At 52.2% G+C, this 19913-nt stretch overlaps 3 protein-coding genes and 1 long non-coding RNA gene across 21 annotated transcripts in view; 1 reads left to right on the plus strand and 3 right to left on the minus strand.

Annotated features, from left to right (window-relative positions):
- The window catches only part of STAG1 (stromal antigen 1), a 203965-nt gene extending 198878 nt beyond the window's left edge, over window positions 1–5087 (minus strand). For 2 of the 9 annotated variants that reach the window (XM_049803271.1, XM_049803261.1), the window contains exons 1-2: window positions 1911–4396; window positions 1166–1288 (exon numbers count right to left, since the gene is read on the minus strand). The gene's annotated coding sequence lies outside the window, so the exon portion shown is untranslated. Of the gene's footprint in view, window positions 1–1161; window positions 1289–1910; window positions 4397–4937 lie in introns of those variants that run through there. The other 7 variants (XM_049803267.1, XM_049803268.1, XM_049803264.1 and 4 more) reach the window with 6 other exon arrangements.
- Window positions 5088–5457: 370 nt separating this feature from the next.
- On the plus strand, window positions 5458–13551 carry SLC35G2 (solute carrier family 35 member G2). 2 transcript variants are annotated; one of them, XM_049802237.1, is made up of 3 exons: window positions 5458–5802; window positions 10464–10537; window positions 11754–13551. In XM_049802237.1, the coding sequence occupies exon 3, from the start codon at window positions 11774–11776 to the stop codon at window positions 13007–13009; it is 1236 nt and encodes a 411-aa protein (XP_049658194.1). In that variant the 5' UTR covers window positions 5458–5802; window positions 10464–10537; window positions 11754–11773; the 3' UTR covers window positions 13010–13551. The 2 variants fall into 2 exon arrangements, with proteins under 2 accessions (XP_049658194.1, XP_049658195.1); XM_049802238.1 differs by lacking the exon at window positions 5458–5802 and having other exon boundaries at window positions 9285–10537.
- On the minus strand, window positions 10539–12726 carry LOC126039292 (uncharacterized). The gene is made up of 2 exons (XR_007506283.1): window positions 12640–12726; window positions 10539–10647 (listed from the first exon to the last, which is right to left on the minus strand). It is a non-coding gene; the product is annotated as an uncharacterized LOC126039292 (long non-coding RNA).
- Window positions 13421–19814, minus strand: SCLY (selenocysteine lyase). Of its 9 annotated transcripts, none has more exons than XM_049802228.1 (12): window positions 19457–19626; window positions 19264–19376; window positions 19033–19147; window positions 18807–18931; window positions 18330–18457; window positions 18043–18207; window positions 17580–17686; window positions 17199–17235; window positions 16588–16671; window positions 16322–16424; window positions 16064–16139; window positions 13421–13757 (listed from the first exon to the last, which is right to left on the minus strand). In XM_049802228.1, the coding sequence occupies exons 1-12, from the start codon at window positions 19504–19506 to the stop codon at window positions 13421–13423; spliced, it is 1440 nt and encodes a 479-aa protein (XP_049658185.1). In that variant the 5' UTR covers window positions 19507–19626. The 9 variants fall into 9 exon arrangements, with proteins under 9 accessions (XP_049658185.1, XP_049658184.1, XP_049658189.1 ...); XM_049802227.1 differs by having other exon boundaries at window positions 18807–18963; window positions 19051–19151; window positions 19457–19618; XM_049802232.1 differs by having other exon boundaries at window positions 19033–19151; window positions 19457–19581.
- Between the last annotated feature and the right edge of the window lie 99 nt (window positions 19815–19913).

Genomic DNA, 19913 nt, shown 5'->3' on the forward strand with positions numbered 1-19913 from the left:
ATTTGATTTTTGTTTCAAAAAGCACCACCACATGCTATGCTCCAGTATATAAAAAAAATGCATCCAAGATGAATTGATTTTTATTATTTTATTGCAGAAAAGTATTTGACATTTAGAAACATTTCTGACACGTAGGTCTATTCCTATGTAACTCTATAGAAATATTTTTTTTCCTGTGAGCTGAACAATCTGTCAACACTTCTCACTCGGCTAACCTGCCAATATAATACAAGTCTGCTATATGGAGAATTACAGAATATAGACTCATTAGATTTATTTATAGAATAAATAGCACATATTCTGCTGAAATCCTGCACAGCAAGGAACACAGTTGGCTGGATGTTGCCTCATGCTGCTTTCTAGTAAAACATTACTTTTGGGAACCACCTGAAACAACTTGCCTTTCAGCTGAGTGAGGATGGGCTTAAGAATTCAACCTCTTGCTCTCAGTTCTGCAATAAATGATTAATAACTGTGCAACTGGAACTCAGAATACACTCCCACATCAAGCTCTCGTGTCTAATAATGTTGGCAACCACAGCCAAGAGGCCTGTCCCACCAAATGATGTTGTGCAACCAATGCCTTTTTGCTTAAGACTGAGACTACAAATCCACCCTGGACAGGACTAGCACCATAATCATGGAACGAGTGTTTGGCAGCTTGTGGCTAGCCAGCACTCTCCATCTTTGGGTACACAGAGAGCAGCATGTATCAAAGTCAGATGCCTGAAGGGATGAAAAACCTCGTATTTGCACCACTTGTACCAAACATGGAATTACCCGTATTTATAAAAGAGCATTTTCTTCCAAAATAAGGCGGCGTTGAGATTGCATAACATGAAAACAGAGTTACCAAATTTATCAAGTTTATATTGAACCTACAGTTCAAAACAGGATACACATGATATATGTGAGTTTGGGCTCAGTAAAGATATCCCGATTAATCTATTGTCAAAGGCATCCTGCCATCTCAAGCATACTGTTATTATTAAAAAGCGTTTTCCAAAATACTAAAATGCCTGCAGAGATGCAAACAAGAAAACATTGCAAAACTATCAAAACCAGGAGCATAGTTCCTTCTAACATTAGGAAAAGGACCCAAGTTACTGGGTATTCTCTCACAAATGATACACACAAATTGTCAAGTGGTGAAATCATTACCTACATTCAGACCTTCAACAGGACATGTCAGAAATTAGCAAGTAGGTATAAAACCAGAACTAAGGAGAAGATTCCCTCTGCAGCTCCTTCTCTTCAGCTCTTTCAGCCAGCTGAAGGTAGTGTCTACCTTAAAAAAAAAAATAAAAAAAAAAATCAGTGTGGACCTTCCCAAAACAACACTTGTTTTTGGAAGCATATTTTCAGACAGAGAAGTTGAAACAGAGGATCAAAATAATGTTCACTCAAACCCTTATTTTGTAGAGGAACAAAGATATATGTCTTTGTATTCTGATCACATATTCAACACCCAAACCAATAAAGTTAAATCAGTTTGGAGAAGCAAAATATTGCTAAGAATAAAGCATATTTCTAGATGTCCTAGATAGAAACAACAAAACAATTATCTGCTGGTGAATTCAAGCTTTGTCACATTTCTCTTTCTCTTCCAAGAAAGAAAACCAACTCTACTCCTTTCTATTTTTAGCCAAATGAGCAAACAGCGGCATTGCAAGCAAGAGGAGATGGCAATGTGCACTGGGAGTTTCAGAGCTCCATGTGGTAAATTTGAGTGACTAGAAGTAAACCCCCAAAACTTTTAAAAAGCATGAAGTATCTTACAGATTCTGGTTGGCATTTTTAACTCCTGAAGCCAGTACATCAGATTTAGATAAGGCGCATCCTTATCTTGGCACCAGACTTCAGCATCACCTCCTGGTTTTGACTCCAAGCATCAGAAGCCAGAGCCTCACCTGAACACTTGGACACTTCAAGGTACATAATGGGGAGAGCCAGATCTCCAAGAGGCCAACCACTGGTTCAACAGCACTGCATCCAAATTTAGTCTTTCACATTCCTGCAATAACTTAAGCGGACAACAAGTTTTCTGCTTTCAGTATGTCTTGTGTTAACTACAGAACTAGCACTTTCAAATTTTCAGCAGGGTGTTCCAAGTTTTTTGTGCATTTTACCAGAAAACAATTTACAAATGTTACAATAAAGACACATTCTTATCCTAGTAAAAGGATTTTTCTTAGAAAGTCATCACAATTAAGCGTTTCTCTCCCACTGCATCCTTATGCTTCTATGGGCTCACTTGCCTACTAAAATGATATCTAAAATATCAATATTTAGCCACCTTATATCAGGGCAAGTCTTTGCAACACAGGAAAAGACAGGAGAGAATCCAAAATCACCAGTGCAAACTTGAGGTACACGTTCTTCTTGAGGAAAGGGTTCTTTCAAACAAAAAATATTCACTTGCTGAGTTTCTGAATATCCTAAGTAACTCGTTTTGTCAATGCATCCAAATAATTAATGTTCATAAACCTTCTCAACTATCAAAAGGTATACTGCAGTTTCAGCAGTTGTTGCATAAAAATTTGCACAATACAAAGGGCAGGCTATGGACAGAGACAGTAGCTGAAAAGCTTGGAGACCCCAGTCACAAAGCTCTAATGTCAGGATTTCAGCTGCCCTCACAACTTCTGTCCACAGCCTATTGTGTGTGGACGTTTGGCCATAAATGCTGTCTCACAGTGCACTTAGCAACTTCAGCAGGTTTGTAAAATGTTAGGAACCACCAGAGACCATGAGCTGCAAACTGCCACGTGCTCCAGTCCTTAAATACAGGGGTTGTAGAAGAGGTGCTTTGAACCTCCAGAACCGGCACTAACTGTTCATTCAGCTTCAGAAAAGTACCATTTTCCACTACCCCCTCCAACTGCTGTAAATCCACAAGCATGTCCGTCAGCAGTAGAAACCAAGAATTTCAACTCTGTGTTAAGCAGCCAGTAAAAATTACATCCTCTCCAATTAATCACAACCCTGGAGTTAGCCCCTCTGCTCCTGCTCACCCAGAAATCCTGCTGCGTCATGGGTTGGCTTGCCATTTCAAAAACAGCTGCACCCACTACGTGTACTTTCTCAGGCTATCCACCAAAAATTCATCACAGTTGAGTCACAAAGAAAGAAAGAATAAACTGGCCTCTAGTTCCATAAAAGAGCTTCTTCCCATAGTCGGAAGACCTTTTGACAGGCAACCTATACACTGCCTTGCCATCCAGTGATTTCTTCACAGATTGATGGATTATACTGTATAAACGCTCATCGAATGACCTTGCTATCTACAGATGAACAAAAAAACCCTCACTAGACAAGGCAAAACTGCTTTGGATCCAGAAAATCTGGACTAATCCTGCTCCCATACCACCCCTATCACGGAAAAGTTAAGCAAGTCCTAAGATGTCTGAATCCAGACATGAATGTCATCCACCACACCAAACACATGACACAATCTGAGAACGGTTGCATTAGCAGTGTGATCTGGAGGCGGCTTTTCGTTCAACAACTTAATAAACACTACTACTAGACTAACTCTACAGAGGTACGAATACCACAAAATTGTGTAGAACACAACTGAAATCATCAATAGTTATAAAGCAGCCCAATGTAGTTTAAACTCACACTGTCTTACCAGAACCTCCGTTTTTTGGCACTGATATTGGGAGTCGCACGCCTTTAAGTGGCTCTATAGATGCTACCACCACCTTCTTTCACCCAAGTCACACTTCATCTCAACCACTGCTCGTGCTCCCCGCTCCACCCCCAGGAACACCCAGAAAAGCAAAGCGTGGCCACCCACCACCTCCTGGCACAGGGCAGTCACCAAGTCACCAGCACCCATGGCAGAACTCTTCCTACCAAGCAGAACCCTTGTTATTTTTGCTGTCCAACAGCTCAGGACCCCAGCTTGGTGTTCCTGCCTCTTCCCACCGCCCAGCACTGGTCAGGGGGCATTGCCTACACTCGGCTTCTCCCCAGAGCCACGGTTCCCAGCTCCAGTCCCACCACCAGGTCCAACCTACCCACCAGCCACCCCGGGCTGGCACACCGCTTCTCCCACCCCAAAGGTCAGGGAAACACCACCGCTGCGTGGCAGCGGTCCATCCCTCCTTCACAAGCCACGGAGCGGCCTCTTGCCCCCAGGCCAGGCGGGCTGCCCGCCCCACCGCTATCCCTTCGCCCTGGTGCACACCCCGCACTAACAACTCGGGTATAAGCAACAGGAGCAGCGGGGCCGAGGGGTCCCCAGCTCGGGGGCTGCAGCCCCCCACCCCCCCGTCCCCCCGCCCTGGACGCCAGCCAGACGCCAGCGCCGCTGGGGCGGCCCGGGCGGTCCCACCGCCCTCCCGGGGGCCGGGCCCAGACGGCGGGTCGGGCCGGGCCGAGCCGAACCGGGCCGCCCACCGGCTCCCGCAACTTTCCCTCCCCGCGGCCACGGCACCAACGGCACCAACTCCGTCGCCGCCCGCGCCGGCCGGGGGCCCCCGCCGCCGCCGTGCCCCGCGCGGCGGAAGCGCCACCCCCGCTCCGCCCGAGCATCCCCCACCGCCGCCCGGGCCACCCCCGCGGCCCTGGGCCGCGCAGCGGGAGCGCCGCCGCCGCCGCCGCCCGGAGCGGGGCGCAGGCCCGGCAGCGGGAGAGGCCGCCGAGCTCGGCCCGGCGCCCCCGGCAGCCCCGGCGGGGACAATGAGATGGCGGCGAAGAGCGCCGCGCCCGGGGGACCCGTTGCTCCGGCAGGAGCCGCCCCGCCCCGCGCCGCCTCCTCTTCCCTCCCCTCCCCTTCTCCTCTCTCCTCGCACGGGCAGCGCCCGCTCCCGGCCCGGCCGCCGCGGAGACCGAGCGAGCGAGCGGCCCCGGCCCCGCTGCCCCCCGCCCCTCGCGCCTCCATCTTGGATCGGCGCCTCAGCGCCCTCCCTCCCCCGCGCCCCGCTCACCTCGGGCCGCGCCGCGCCGGGCCGGGCAGCACCCCGGGAGCCTGCGGAGCGGCTGACGCGCGGGGTCCGGGCGGGTGCGGGCCGGGGCCGGGGCGGCGGCGCTGGCGGGGGCCGCACTCACCGGAGCCGCAATCCTAAACCGCCATCTGGCGGCATTTCCGACCCGCCAATGGCGCAGCCGCCGCCGCGCGCCGGACCCCCAGCGCCCCCTGGCGCCCGCGCGCCGCCACTGCCCGCCCGCCCGCCGCCGCGCAGGGAATGGGGGGGGGGGGGGAGGGGAGGGGGGAGCGGGGGCCGCCGCGGGTCGGGGTGGCCCCGCCCGGCAGGCGGCACGCGGGCGCCGCAAACGTCTTTCGCGCGAAAACGCCGCGCATGCGCGCCCGCCCACCCGCCGCTGCTGTTGCTGCGGCTGCGGCTGCTGCTGCTCGGCTGCTGCTGCCCGCGCGCGGCCGCGGGGCGGAAGGCGGCCGTTAGCGCCGCTACTGAGGGGGCGGGGCATCGCCAGGGTGACAGGAAACCGGCGGGGGGAGGGCACACGCTGAGGCGGACCTCTGTCGCGGCAGAACGTGGGAGGGGCAGGCAGGGCCGGGCCGGGCCGGGCCGGGCGGGGGTGGCCCCGGTCTCCCTGAGGCGGCGGGGGCGCGGCCCCGGGGCAGACTGGAGCGCCCGCTGCCGCGCTCTGCCTGCGCGCCTGGCCGGGCGGCCTCACTTCTGCGGCTCGCCCGGGCCGGGGCCGCGGCGATGCGGCCTGTCGGCTGAGAGAGTGGGCGGGAGCTGGGGGCTTCCCGGCATGGGAAAGGCGGGGAGCAGGCTCCGAGGGCGCGGCGGCCTGAGGCAGCGGCGCTGGGCGGGTGTTTCGGCACCGGTAAGTGTTTGGGAGCAGGAGCGGGGGAGTCCGGCACCGGGGGGGCTGCAGAGCCGGCGGCGGGGGAAGGGCCTGGCGGCGAAGGAGCCCCAGCAGCAGCAGCAGCCGCCTCTCGTCCGCCTCCCGCCCAGCCGAGGGGCCGGAGCGGGTTTTTTTTCAGCAAACGTGATAGTTGCCATCGCAACTGGTGCCATCCTCCCATCTAAACCTCCGGAGCCCCATCCCCTTTTTCACCCGGCTGCCCCCGTAAGCCTTTCTGCACACACCCCGCAGGCACCAGCTTGCTGCCCTGCCAGGTTTCGTGCCATTTGGGGGGAGATCAAAAGCAGTAAGCTTTAAATAAATCTTAAACCTGTAATCTGTTCTACTAAACCTGAATGTGCCACCTCGTGCTCTGTTTCAGCCCGTCGTAATGTACCATTTAAGGTCTTTCTGCTATCTAGCCAAGGTATTTTTCGTATGCTGTAGGAGACTATATTTAAGTGTTGATGTATTCTCTGTTCTTTCCCCCATGCTTGGAATTGCAATCTAAGGGGGTTTGTTCGGAGTAGGGTTTTTTGGAATGGAAAGTTTGCAGGCAAAGTGGCTCTTCTTCCAAAATCACTTGATGCAAGTATCGCTGCTGCAGAGGTACTAGTTCCAGCAGGCGACAGACGTGGATGGAGAAATTGGAGAAGAGTATTTTTTTCATGGAACCAGACGCATTTGGAGCCCTTATACAGCAAGAGAATAGGTTAGTGAAAGCAAGGGAAATTAAAGGTGTCACGTATAATCCCACTGAAATCACGTGGCAGCTTTAGCAAGCTAGCACAAATACGGGTTGTTTTCTGGGTAGCAAAATGTTATCAGGGATGTACTGACAATTCATGGGGCTTACGCGTAGGGTTTGTATTTGAATCCTGTGAAGGGTGTGCTGGCTCTTCCCTGAGGCAGTGCTGTTGGATGTGACTCGATTAATTTGAAGACGTGGAATACCGGTTTGTTGGTTTGTGTATAACATTTGCTCTAGTGCTTAAGTACTAAAAACTCCTTTCAAATAATTGCCCTTTCCTTTTCTTAAATACCTTTCATTATTCATTAAATTTTAATAAAAACTTGGGTTTCTTTGCATACATTTTAAATAAAATTGATTTATATAGTCAGACCATCTGGCTAAAAAGATAAAGGTCCTCTGATTTTCCAGCACACACCATATCAAATAGTTTAAAAGCGTAGCAGAAATGTAGGCTGTTTCGGTGATAACCAACATTTAATTGCCTGCTGTGCACCTTACGTCGCCTTTTCTTCCCCCTTGGTTCACGTCGTGTTACACTAGTCAGACATCACATGAGTGTACATCCCTTGGCATGGCCAGTTGCCTGAACTGTCAAGCACCAACAAATCTCGAACAAGGTTAAGGTGGTTTAATGGAGAGGGTGCTGAAACAGGAATTGTGGAGATTTTTCCTGCACCTGATAAGGAATCAAAAGAAAAACCTGCATTGCGAGAAGGCAGTGCACTGTGCAGGGAAGTGCTTAGCGAAAGCAGCACAAGTTCAGTCAGTTACATGGTTTTGCAGGGACAGAGTGGGTCTTTAGTGCGTATAATATTCAGGAAAAATCATTAGTCTCTAGTTACCCGATAGAGATTGCTTACAGGCCTCTGGTAATCTCAGTCTAACCTGGTCAGGATTTGGGGGATTTTCCACAGATGAGGCAAAGGAACATCCCTGTGAGGCCTGCCTTTCATGAGGATAGCTGCCTTCTCATTTTCGACTTCATAAGGACGGCGGTTGCCATGTCTGCAAATCTTTCATAATAACATTTCAGTTGGCTGACTGATTTTGACCGATCTGGCAGAAGTTGAGCATATTTTTCTGTGAGTTTGTTGAAAATTGATGGTTAGAATCACCAGTCAGACCTCAAAGCCTTAATTCCTTCAGGCACGGCAAGGAAAGCTCAGCCTCCCACTCCCCGGTAGTCAAGTGACATAAAATCACCTACTTCAACCTTGCTAATAAGAAACCTTGGTGTGTATTCTATTAATGATTTGGGACATTTATCAAATCCATTGTGATTTTTTGTTCGCCCATGGGAAAAAAGGGTTCACACTTTGGCAGTCCGTGATTTCCATGAGATGGTAATTTAAATGGGTGGCCCGGGTTGTCATTTGAATTAGAAACATTTGTTTTGTTATAGAACATGAGAATTATGCACAGTGCCTAATCTTCAGCTTTGTATTAAAATTATGTTTTTTCATAGACAATGCAAATAAACCATTTTATGTTTCCAGATATGAAGAAAAATAAAAACTTCATGTGATCTCCACAAAAGGCACTAGCAGAAAGAGAAGTAGCAAGTTTTCTGCATAGGCTGCGCTGATTTCCCTTTATTTTAAATTTGTGTCTGGGACAAACATAATGGATTTGGGATATGTGCTAATCTCGGTGTCAGTTAAAATTCTCACTGGTTAAGAAAAGCAAGGTCACCAAAGAGTACAAATACTGTCTCTGTGTGAGACTTGGGGTAACATTTATCACATCCTCAATATTTAGTAGAGAAAATTTGGTTTAAGCACTCCTGTTATTTTTTTGTTCTTTGTTACTTCTTGTCTCCTCCCTTTCTCATTTCTCATGCGTTTGCCCTTCCACTTTCCAGCCCTTCCAACTGTTAGCATTCTTAGTGCTGAAGAACACAGGAGGGAATACGGTGTCTGTATAGGACAGCCATTTTGAGCTACGTACTCATGATCTATTGTTTTTCTCCAGAGAGATCTCTGAATACATTGTGCACGTCCAGTACTAAATTTGCAACTGAATTTTGTCTCTTTTCTACACTCTCTTTACATTTGTTGGAAGAAAATGTAAGCTAAACTCAGGAAGCAATAAAGTTACTGTTGTATGCTAATCATAAAAAATTAGTTACTTTGGCTTTGTTTTCATGAACCAATAGTTGCAGTATGTAACTCGGCTGTTTCTTAGTAAAATGACTGAGTTTATACAGGCTACATCCACTGTCCCTCTAATAATAATGCGTGTTTTGCACCTTTTGTCTTCTTTTCCTCCAGCTTATTTTGTTCCTGATCCGTATATTGTGCTTAAATCAAGATGCTCTTAGTTTTTTCAAGATGTGGGGACAGCAAGGCAGAATTGTGAATTTATAACACAATGAAAATGCTAGGTAGGAAAAGCTGTGCTTGTGAAAATCACTGCCTTCCTGGACTTATTCATTGCACTTTGCATTTACGTGTTAAAAGAATCCAAAATTAACAGCTTGAAGAAGTGCAAATAGCAGGCAGTGAGACCGGGGTAGATTTCTGCCAGGGTGTTTTTAAATGTTTGATGGGTTGTTTGAACTGCCCACTGCTGCAGCGGATATGCAGCTCTTGCCCTCTGAATTTACCCTCCTTGGCATTTCAGCTGTTTCTTCTCAGGTTTCTTGCAGTATTTAAACCGTACATTGATGGGCACTCTGGGGTACTCCTCCAATGTTTAGCAGCGTACTGGGTATGCTTTGTTTTCTCAGCTGAGCTCTGCTGAAAATGGGTTGGCAGCAGAAACACCAACAGGCGGAGAGCTAACACAAGGCCTCCTGAGCAGACAAAGGTGTTCCTTGTCCTCAGACCCTCCAACATCTACCAGTCTTCTTGAGTGAGGTATCTCAGGGCTGGGAGCATAGTCTGCCAAAGCAAGAGCAAGGTGGTGCCCCAGGATCCCTCGCCTACTTGTGCAGATCCAAACTGGTGCTGCTGCCTTCCTCCAGAGCTGGGACTCGGTGCCCGCCCCTCTCCCCACTCCCATTCATCCTGATCCCTACCAGGGATTCACTCTGCCTGCAGAAGTAGGCTACAGCTTAGTTTGGGTGTAGCAGGGGGTTCAATAAACACTCAGCCAGTGAGGAAAAAGGAGGAATGTCCCATTCTTATGTAAATTTTTGCCAGGAGACACAGGCGGTGCTTGGCCTTCATGGATTAGGGATGGAGAAAACGAAAAGGCTGAACCTGGCCATGCTATTTTTTTAAGTATTTATGTGAAGAGCTATTGCACTCACTTTTACATTGCCGTTTGATCTGTGGTGTCCCTGACAAACAGCTGTCATGCTGTTTAGCCCAATTGTCCGCTCGGCTGTGGTCTTACGCCTTCAGGACCCAATTGCTCTGGTGCTTCGGTGCTTCCTGCGGAGAAGGACTGCAGGGTTCTCCATACCTGTCCCCAGCTGATACCACAGAGGCCAAACTGCTGCTGCCTGCAGGGCTGGGCTCAGCTCCTGGGGATGGATGATGGGATCAGGAGGATGGGTCCCGCTGGGCATCCTCTTCTCCACAGCACTGGTGAGGCAGGACAGCAGGCATGGGATGGGGAATTATGCTCACAAAGCCACTGCTTGTTCTTTGGATTAGTTCCATCAGTAATTCTAGGAGGTGGCTGAGGACTGGTTTTGGCAAGATGACACTGATTGCTTTCTCTCCATCTGAAGTTTTTTGGGTTTGGTGGGGGTGTTTTTTTCATAACGATGAACCTGGCTTGCCAGTTCGCAAGGAGCATGCCCTCAAAGGCTTCTCAAATTTTTTACTTTGAAAAACAAGCAGAATGTTTCATGCCCCCCTTGGGTATTACTTTCTGTGCTGAGATGATTGTAACCTTTCCCATTTGACATCTGAGAGCATGTACTGCTTCTGTTTAGACACCCGGACAAAGATGGAGATGACCGAGAGGTGTTTTCCCCTTCTGGTTCGGGATTAAATCTCTCAGTCGCAGGTAAGAACTGCATGTGTTTATTTGCTGGGGCAAACAGAAGGCAGAGAAGGTTGCATTTCTCCTGCTGCCGCTTCATTTGGAAGGGCTCTCTGCGCAGATGGTGGAGGGCGCTGCAGAAACAAAGTAATGTCAATGACATCTCCATGCCTGAACTAAACTGAGTCAGCACTGTCACGCTGGGTTTGGGGACAGCGATGGCAGGCTCAGCAGAGAGCTGGAGGGAATTAAGGCCACAGGTGGGCTCCTCATGGGCAGGCTACACGCACCCATGACAGCGGAGACCAAGCTGCATTTGTGCTGGTGAAGGCCAGGCATGTGAAGGGACTGTGCTTGTTTTGGGGGGCTGATGCCGCCGTTGTGACGCGTGTGGCACCGTACATGTTGCTGCCTGTGTCACGGTGGTGCACACAAAGCACAGGCACCAAGGGGAGAGCTTGCACCACTTGTGCAGTGGGAAATGGACCTTCCATAGGAGGCAGAAGGGTGGTGCTTTTGTTGCTGTGGGTTTTAAATGTCTGCCACGGGAAGATCTGGTTTGTGTAGTCTGGATCAGCCCTCTAAATTTTCTCCATTAAAAAAAAAAAAATCAGATTTGAAGAACAAATCTGTTGCAAAAATCAATCACTGGAAATAAAAGGATGTGAAATGAAGAAGGAATTTTTAACACTGTCAAAGTATTGTTCAAATCCATGTTGTTTATTCATGTGCTAACTACGCTGACTTGCTCAGGGATACTCCCCATTTCCCCGTGTTGCTCTCTTGTCAGTTTAGAAACAAGGCAATCACTTCCTCTAGCCAAACTTCTTCTGTGATCTTGTAACATTAGCAAGCAATTAACAGTAAGCATAATTCATAATTATGGGGTATTTACTATCCAAAAAGCTTAGCACTTTCTAATGAACACTTTCTCATTAGAATAAGAACATACTAGAATGCATTATATGTACTATACATAATGAGAATATATGTCATTTTCAAAAATCATCGACTGAAGTTCCACGGTTAGCTTTTAAGGAAATCCAAATGGCCTAACTATCAAAGGTATTTAGCAGTAACTCAGCAGAAAATTAAAGCAAAACTAAGAACTACCTACTAGTACTTGGACTTGGTTGATAAAAATAGCTTATAAACACTACCAGCATTTACATACTAATGAATCTCTCCCTATTCATTAAAAAAAAAACAAACCTGTGCATCTCCATTTTTTTTTCTTAAGACCCAGATGTTTCTGAGGAAATGGATACATCTTCCCAAAAATACCCAGTCAAAAAGCGAGTGAAAATTCATCCCAACACAGTAACAGTGAAATATACTTCTCATTATCCCCAGCCAGGAGAAGAGGGATATGAGGATGTTAATGAAGATACTGGAGTATTTACAGAGGATAGTCCTAAAACAAGACTACTGAATGATGGGAAAAAGAGAGAAAGGACCTTTTTTGGTACAATAGACACCAAGCTTCAGCCAGCACAACTGCCAAAACCTGATAAGATTGGGCAATCCCAGCATTTTCCTGAAGGAAATATACTGCAGTCGAGGAAAATGTGGGTAGTCCTTTTTGGATCTGCCGTGGCTCATGGATGTGTGGCTTTAATTACAAGACTAATTTCTGATCGTTCCAAAGTGCCATCCCTAGAGTTAATTTTCATCCGTTCAGTCTTACAGGTTCTGTCCATTACTGTTGTGTGTTACTACCATGAGCCTCCCTTTGGCCCCAAAGGCTACAGACTCCGCCTCTTCTTCTATGGGGTCTGCAATGTTATCTCTATTACCTGTGCTTATACCTCCTTCTCTATAGTTCCCCCCAGCAATGGGACTATCATGTGGAGGGCTACCACTACAGTGTTCAGTGCCATTTTGGCTTTTTTACTTGTAGATGAAGGAATGGCTTACATAGACATAATTACTGTAGTTGGCAGTGTGTTTGGCGTTTGTCTGGTCATGATCCCCAACATTGTTAAGGAGGAAAACTCTTTGCTGAGCACCTGGAAGGAAGCTTTTGGCTATACCATGACCGTTATGGCAGGTTTGACCACTGCTCTCTCCATGATAGTCTACAGGTCAATCAAAGATAACATCAGCATGTGGACGGCACTGTTTACCTTTAGTTGGACAGGAACGGTGTGGGGAGCGTCCACCATGTTCTTGCTTCAAGAGCCAATCGTCCCACTGGATGGAGAAACCTGGAGCTACCTCCTTGCCATCTGCCTGTGCTCCACAGCAGCCTTCCTGGGGGTCTACTATGCCCTAAGCAAGTTCCACCCTGCTTTGGTCAGCACCGTACAGCACCTGGAGATAGTCATCGCCATGGTCCTACAGCTTGTCGTGTTGCGGATCTTCCCAGGTGCTTATGATCTTGTTGGGGGAGCAGTTATTTTGGTTAGTGTTTTTTTCCTTGCATGTTATAAACTGTCCTGGAAGAATTTAGGAAGGCAAGGTTACCAGGAGATTCTGGATTCTTCCATTAAATGAATTGTGGGTTTTGCTGTCCGATTCTGGCTATGTGACTGCATGAAAGTAACATATTTCAACTCTGCAGTGTTCTAGCGCAGTGGCCAGGTCCTCTCTCTACTGTTTAAATTCACAGCTGATGTAGCAATGTTGGTATTTCCAGACTTCCATGACACGTAAATTTGTTCTAGCATGTACAACCACCAACATACTCTCATATGGGAAAAGGCTATTTGTCTCCAGCACGTAGGGGGGTGAGTGGAAGCACAGGCTGGCCCATGGAAGTGCAGGCCAAGTCGTAGGCATGTTCTTCCTCACCTTCCCTGGATAAGGCATTACAGAGACAGAGGGATTCGCTACTCTCATTCCTGTGCAGTGTGGTAGTAGGAAAATGAACAGTAAAACCATTAAAATGGTCAACTAGAGTGTTCATTATCCTCTGTAACACTTCTTATGCTTTGGCTGTAATATTCTAAATGAAGTAATGCTAATAGTTCTGTGGCTAAAATTTGCATCTCCTGTGTGTACAAAGAAAAAGTCAGTAAAGCTTTTTGTGCTTTGTGGCCAAATGTCTGTCTGAATTGATGCAGGAAGCCCAGACCTCCTGTGGGGGGAAGAGTGCCCCAAAAACTGGATCTCCAGTTGTGCCACAGCTGTGAAGGAGAGGTCCCCAAGAACTATAAGGTCCGTGATAGATAAAAGATCTACCCTGAAGCAGAGCAATATTCTTTCTATGCAACCACTTTTTCTAAAAGAGGTCTCGACCATTCTGCAAGGGAGAAAAAAAAGGAAAAAGAAAATATTGCATTTGAGATTGAGGTGTGAGCAGCAGCAGTAACATGGAACAGCCTGACAGGCATCCAGTGACATTAAGTCAGTGTGCTTGGGTCCTAATGCTTCAGTTAGAAATTAGATTTACAAAAAGCCCCAGGGTTTATGGTTCCAAACAGTATTCCCGGCCATGCTAATGTATGGCTAGTAAAGAGAAAGACTGCTGTCTGAGAATCTGTGTCCATGGGCTCTACACCAACCAGGACCAGCGGGCACCTCCCGCTCCAGTGCTCCAGTGGACTGTGCCTCTATTCTGGAACACGAGCATTTTCTGAGGGAAAAGACGTTGCTCAGGTGACTCCAACCAGGCCAGCTTCCCCCATGGAAAATGCCATGGAAAATACATGTTACTTGGGAAAAAGCCACAGCAGCAGCACTTTTATTCCTACAAATACCCAGGGAGACCAGGTTCCCTGACATCAGTCAGCCCAGCTGGCAACATTCCTAATCCGTGCAACACTTGTGTGCTCCTGTGTCAGTGACGAGAACCACCGCCTGGGCCATGCAGGGAAGACACATTTCCAGGTGCTGGCACAGTTACAGCTGCCCCGACAACTCTGTTCCCTTTAGGAGCACGTGGAGCTGGCAACCGGAGCTCTGCCCACTGTAGGAAGGACAGGAGGAAGGGGAGCAGGTAACGCAACACAGTGCTGGGAAAGCTGTGCCCATCACCTTCTCAGCCAAAAAACCCTTTGGCAGCTTAGGGCCCTGGCAGGGGCAGGGCAGTTCCCAGCCCAGAATCTTGCTGTGCTTCTGTCAACTCCTCAGTTCCCTCTGGGGCAGATGGTCTTTCCTCCTCTGAGGGATTAGACAGTGGGAAAGCTTCCTTTGTGGAAAGCAACCAGGGCAAAAGGCTTCATCTCCTATGGCTTCCACACCTGCTATGCTCTGGAGGGAGTCAAGCTTTGAGACATGCATGCATGCACACAGCCGGCTGCGTACATGCTGGCAAGCAAGAAACACCCAACAGCGAGACTCCTCGAATGCCTGTGCTGTGCGGTGGGGGCGAGAGTCTTCTCAGCAAGCTCTCGATGAGCTGCTCCAGCCCCAAAGCAGCAAAGGCCCCTCCTCAGCATAGCCCCCTGCTGCCTCCAGCACCTGCGCTAGCTTCTCTGCTCAAGCTGTTATGTGCTGCAGAGCCATGCCAGCCCCGCTGTGATCCCTGTGAGCACAAGCTGACATACAGCTAAGCAGTGCTAAGAGCACATTGCTGCCGAAACGGGTGATCCCACTTCCTCCTATTGCCACCACCAGCCGCCACTTCCCCAACGTCTGATCCACGATCACAAACTGCAGGCTGCATCAGTTCAACTTAGGGATCAGGCGCAAAACTAATCCCACCAAAACCTGAGCCCAAACTGACACAGGCAGCCAGCACCCAGGGGCCAAGCAGGGCACAATCCCATCCTGAGAACCTGGATGATGGCCAGGGAGCGATCTCCGGGGTCTACATGGCTTGGTCCTGGTCCAGCTGCGCCACAGCCTGCACTAGGTCCTGCACAACCAGGTCCACTTCTGCCCGGGTGGTGTCTCGCCCCACGCTCAGCCGCAGGGCATTCTGCGCCACATCATAGGGGATCCCACAGCTGAGCAGAATCGCGGAAGGCCTGAAACACAGATAGGGGGCTGAGCAGGTTTAACTTGAAGGCTGAGGAAGCACATGCACCTCCAGAAAGCTTCACCAAGCCATAGGAGGGAGCACATCTGCAAATGCACACCAGGCAAGCCTGCCTGCTTTCCAAAGGCACCTGTTCCTACTGGGCTTGTTGCCCTATGGTGGATCTCACTTTTCCCCTCCAGTGAAGAATCTCTCCCATGTCCTTGTGGGTTGGCAGCTCCACCATGTCTACAGGGCATTGCTCTAGACCAGGCCAAAAACACCTGCTCCCCAAAGGAACCTGGTGGAGACTCAAATCAGGCTTGAGTGGGTGAGCCAGGCATGAACAGACATAAGGCTAACTCTTCCAGCAGTACCAGGCGCTGAAGAGTACTTCCAAGCTCAGCTGAATCACCAAAGCCAGGAGGGACAAGGTCCTTCCAGGCAGCAGTCAAGCGTTCTAGCTGCATTTCCTGCAATAACCTCCTTCACAGCCCTTCAGCCCCTCTGAAAAGCTTTGCACCCTCTTTTGCTCCAGGTGACGCTGCCCACAGCCACCCGTGGTCCCTTTCCCTGTCTTATTTCCCTCCCTCCCCCGCACTGTCCTCCAGAAAGACACTCCAGGCCTGGCAAAGCTGGCTGCTTACCGATCCCCTTTCTCAGAGTGGCAGGCAGCCCCAACGCTGGCGAGAAGCATCTTGCAGCGAGACAGCACCCTTCGCCCTGCAGCACACAGAAGCACAGGTCTCCCAGTGCCCAGGCTCTCTCCAAGGGCCGCTGCCTGCCTCATCTCCCTGCCCGAGCCACAGCCAAGCACCCACTGGTCTCTAGCCACAGGGTCCTGTACGGGGCAGGTGCTTGACTCTGTGGGCACCATCATAGGGCAGCAGTGGGGTAAGAGCTACCTTGAAGGCCTGGGCCCAGAATGGAGAAGTTAGAGGTGTTGCAGAGTCGCTTGGAGCCTGTAAAGTGGCTGTTGAGGTGGATCCTCTGCTTCCCAAAGGAGGCCTAGGGAAATCAGAGGGCTGTGAACCACTCTGGGTTCGCACGCGGCTCTGTCCTGATGAGGAGGTGGCAGAGCCAGAGGGACATACCCACCCTGGCTCCAGGCCCCACAGTCTGCAGGCTGAGACCCTGGGAGAGGAGAGACAAAGGAACTAGGTCTGCTCACCTCCAGCCTGGCCTCCAGGTAATCCCGAACATCCTGCATATGAGCCTTGTAGGCCTCCCAGTTCTTGCTCACCAACTCTGCAGCCTGAGGAGAGAAAACCCAGACAGGCTTTGACAGGGACCCCCCAACACCTCCCTCTGTGCGTGGCCCCCTGGCATGTGAGTCCAGCCCGGGAACAGCCTCCGCAATTACCAGGTCCACAGCGTCCCCCAGCAGCCTCTCAGTGCCTTGCGCCATGTGAGCTGTCTGACTGTCCACTGCCAGGGAACACCTCCCTCCGTGCGTGGCCCCCTGGCATGTGAGTCCAGCCCGGGAACAGCCTCCGCAATTACCAGGTCCACAGCGTCCCCCAGCAGCCTCTCAGTGCCTTGCGCCATGTGAGCTGTCTGACTGTCCACTGCCAGGGCTGCAAAGCCTGCAGCAAGTGCTCCGAAGCACCTCCTTTGACTGGCACCAGAAAGCCCCATCTCCTTTCCTGGTAGTTCACCCACCCTCCCGCACCTTGATTTTGTTGCTTCCAATGACTGGGTAGCACAGGTAGCTGTCTCCGTGCTTGCTCCGCTGAGCAGCACCCCCAGAGAACCACACACCCATGACCATCACTGACTCACCTGGCCAAGGCCAGCGATCATTGGGGTGTTCTCAGTGCTGGAAGGGAAGAGGGAGCAGTTAGTTATTTCTCCAGACCAGAAATCCAGCCTCGGGGCACAGACATTCCCCCCGTGGGACCCGTCACTGCTGGCAGGGGGCCCTGGACACCCCTGTGAGGTGGTTGGGAAGGGGGCAGTTCCACCCTGTGGTTCCTCCTGTGGCAAAGCCTGGGCAGCAGGCTCCCATGGTTCCCACGCACAGATCCATCTCCCTGCGCTGGGCTGCCTGCCCCAGGGCTGGCAGGTGACACAGCTGCCAGCTCAGCTCGGACTAAGTAGCCACACGTGGTTTGGCCACCAGTCTGAGGCCCAGCTCTCCAGGCCACCACCCAGCCACCTTACCCCGGCCGGAAACTCCTCTCTTGTCCCCCTCCAAAGAGCATGGGGTGCAGCGGGGTGGTGGTGCCAGGGCCACGCACGTACAGCGCACCAATCCGCGGGCCATAGAACTGTGGGAAGAAACGGCCATGGTGACCCTGGGGACACTGCCAGGTGTCCCTTTTCTGTACTCCTGCCCAAATCCGAGTGCCCTCCAGTGCTGACCCCTACCCCTCTCACAGGCGCAGGCTGCTGCAGAGCTGTCCCCCACCCTTGGCCTCCTCCTGCTCCCCCTTCCAGACAGGTCCCCCAACTCGCAGGAGCTTTATCACCCAGCTGAAGACTGTCTTCGGAGCACTATCCAGCAGGAAAACTTTGGCCACTGATGAGATATCAAACTGTGGGGGGCACTCAAAGTCTCCCTGGCACCCCAAAAGACATGTCTTAGAGGGCAAACAGCGGCCGGGCCACGTGAACAGGGCCATACCTTGTGTCCCACGATGGTGAGGTAGTCCACCCCCAGCTCCTGCACGTCCACGCGCCCCTTGCCAATCATCTGCGCTGCATCCGTGTGCACCAGGATCCTGGGCAGCCCCTCCGCTACTCTCCACTGATTGAGGACATGGACACGCTGGCTCAGCTCCGTTACAGGCTGGCGGGAGGGAAGAGGACCTGCGTTCCAGGGACCGTTGGCTCCCCCTTACCAAGCACTTTTTTGTGAGGATGTCCCCACCTTGTCCCATTCGTCCCCTCCACCCGGTCATGCAGTCTCACCATGATGACCCCAGTCTCGTTATTGGCCAACATGATGGAAACCAGGCAGGTGGTCGGCCGGATGGCAGCGAGGACGTCGTCCACCTCAGCCCGCCCGCTTTGTGGGGACACAGCCACAAAGGTGGCTTCTGCAAGCCAAGAAACAAGCCCTGAGGTTTGCTGGGAAGCCAGACAGCGCCCAGGGCTGCCTGCGCCCCACTGAGCAGGCAGGTAGAGCTGTGCAGGCAGCTGGTGCACAGGCAGAGAGCACAGCGGCTCTTGGGGCTGCCGTTGGATGCCAACGGTGTAACGCACCCAGCGTGAGGAAATGGGGGCACCACGTGGGGAGTCAGTGCTCTCAGGCGGGACGGACATCGTGGAGCAAGCGAGTCCCTGTCCTCCTCCCCAAAAATACCAGTGGAGAAAACCCCCCCTCGCAAACCCCAATCTGCAGCCAGACGTCCCCGACCTGTCCCCCGCGGTCCCTCTGCTGCTCACCTGCCAGGCTCTCCTTCACCAGCTGCTCCAGTGGCAGGCGGATGGAGTCGTGCTCCACGCTCGACGTCACGATGTGCGGCGTCCCCCGGCCGTCCCCCGGCCTGGCCTGGCTTTCACAGAAGTGCCTGCGGGCGGTGTGGATCACCATGTTGTTTGCCTGAAGAGAGAAAGGCAGAGGGGAAAAGGAAGGCCCAGAGAAAGGGCAGCGCCCTTTGTCTTTGCCCACCTCTGCGGCTGCTCCCACCTCCGTGCCCCCCGAGGTAAAGACGATGTCCTCCGGCCGGCCTCCCACCATCCTCGCCAGGCTCTCCCGGGCGCAGCCGATGAGCTCCTTCGCCTTCCTGCCTGCGGGATGAGACCCGGCAGCTCCTCCACGGGCTCCCGCGGCCACGGGGCTCGGCCCGCCCGCGGCGGGGAGCCACGACACGCCGCGGCAGCAGCTCCCCTGGATCCCTACCTGCAGGGTGGGAGCTGCTGGGGTTGCCCCAGGCCTGCAGCATGGCATCCCGCACGGCCTGGGCCGCCTCAGGGGCCAGGGGGGTGGTGGCGTTGTGGTCCAGGTAGATCCTCCTGCGGGGGCAGGCGGCGGGTGAGGGGGCGAGGGGGGGGCGGGAGCAGGGGGGACGGGACGGGGCAGCCGGGGGCCTCACCCCTCCGCCGCGTCGCGCCGCGCCTCCGCCGGCTCTGTCCCGGCGCCCATCGCTGCCCTCACCGTCGCCCTCCTGCCGCCGCCCCCAGCCTGGCACCACAGGGCACAGTCGTGCGGGCGCCTGCGGCAGGGCCGGGCAGCAGCCCTGCCCGCCCCCCCGCGTCGGCACCGCCAGTCAGCTCGCTCCTGCCCGCCCCGCCGCCGCTGTGCCCGCCAATCAGCTTCCTCTCTCTCCCCTCCCCCACCCCTCACGGCAGTCACCAATCAGCTCCCTCTCCCCTGCCCCACAATAGTAGCACCCGCCGATCAGCTCCCTCCTTCCTCCGTTCCCTGCCGCCATGACGCCCGCCCGCTCGCCAATCCGCTCCCCGCCTGCTGGGCAGCGGCCAATCAGCTCCCGTCATCCTCGCCGCCGGCCCTGCGCCCGCCCCATTGGTCCCCGGCAGGCGGTGCCCGCG

Source organism: Accipiter gentilis, chromosome 6 (assembly GCF_929443795.1).
Source record: "Accipiter gentilis chromosome 6, bAccGen1.1, whole genome shotgun sequence".
NCBI lineage: Eukaryota > Metazoa > Chordata > Aves > Accipitriformes > Accipitridae > Astur > Astur gentilis.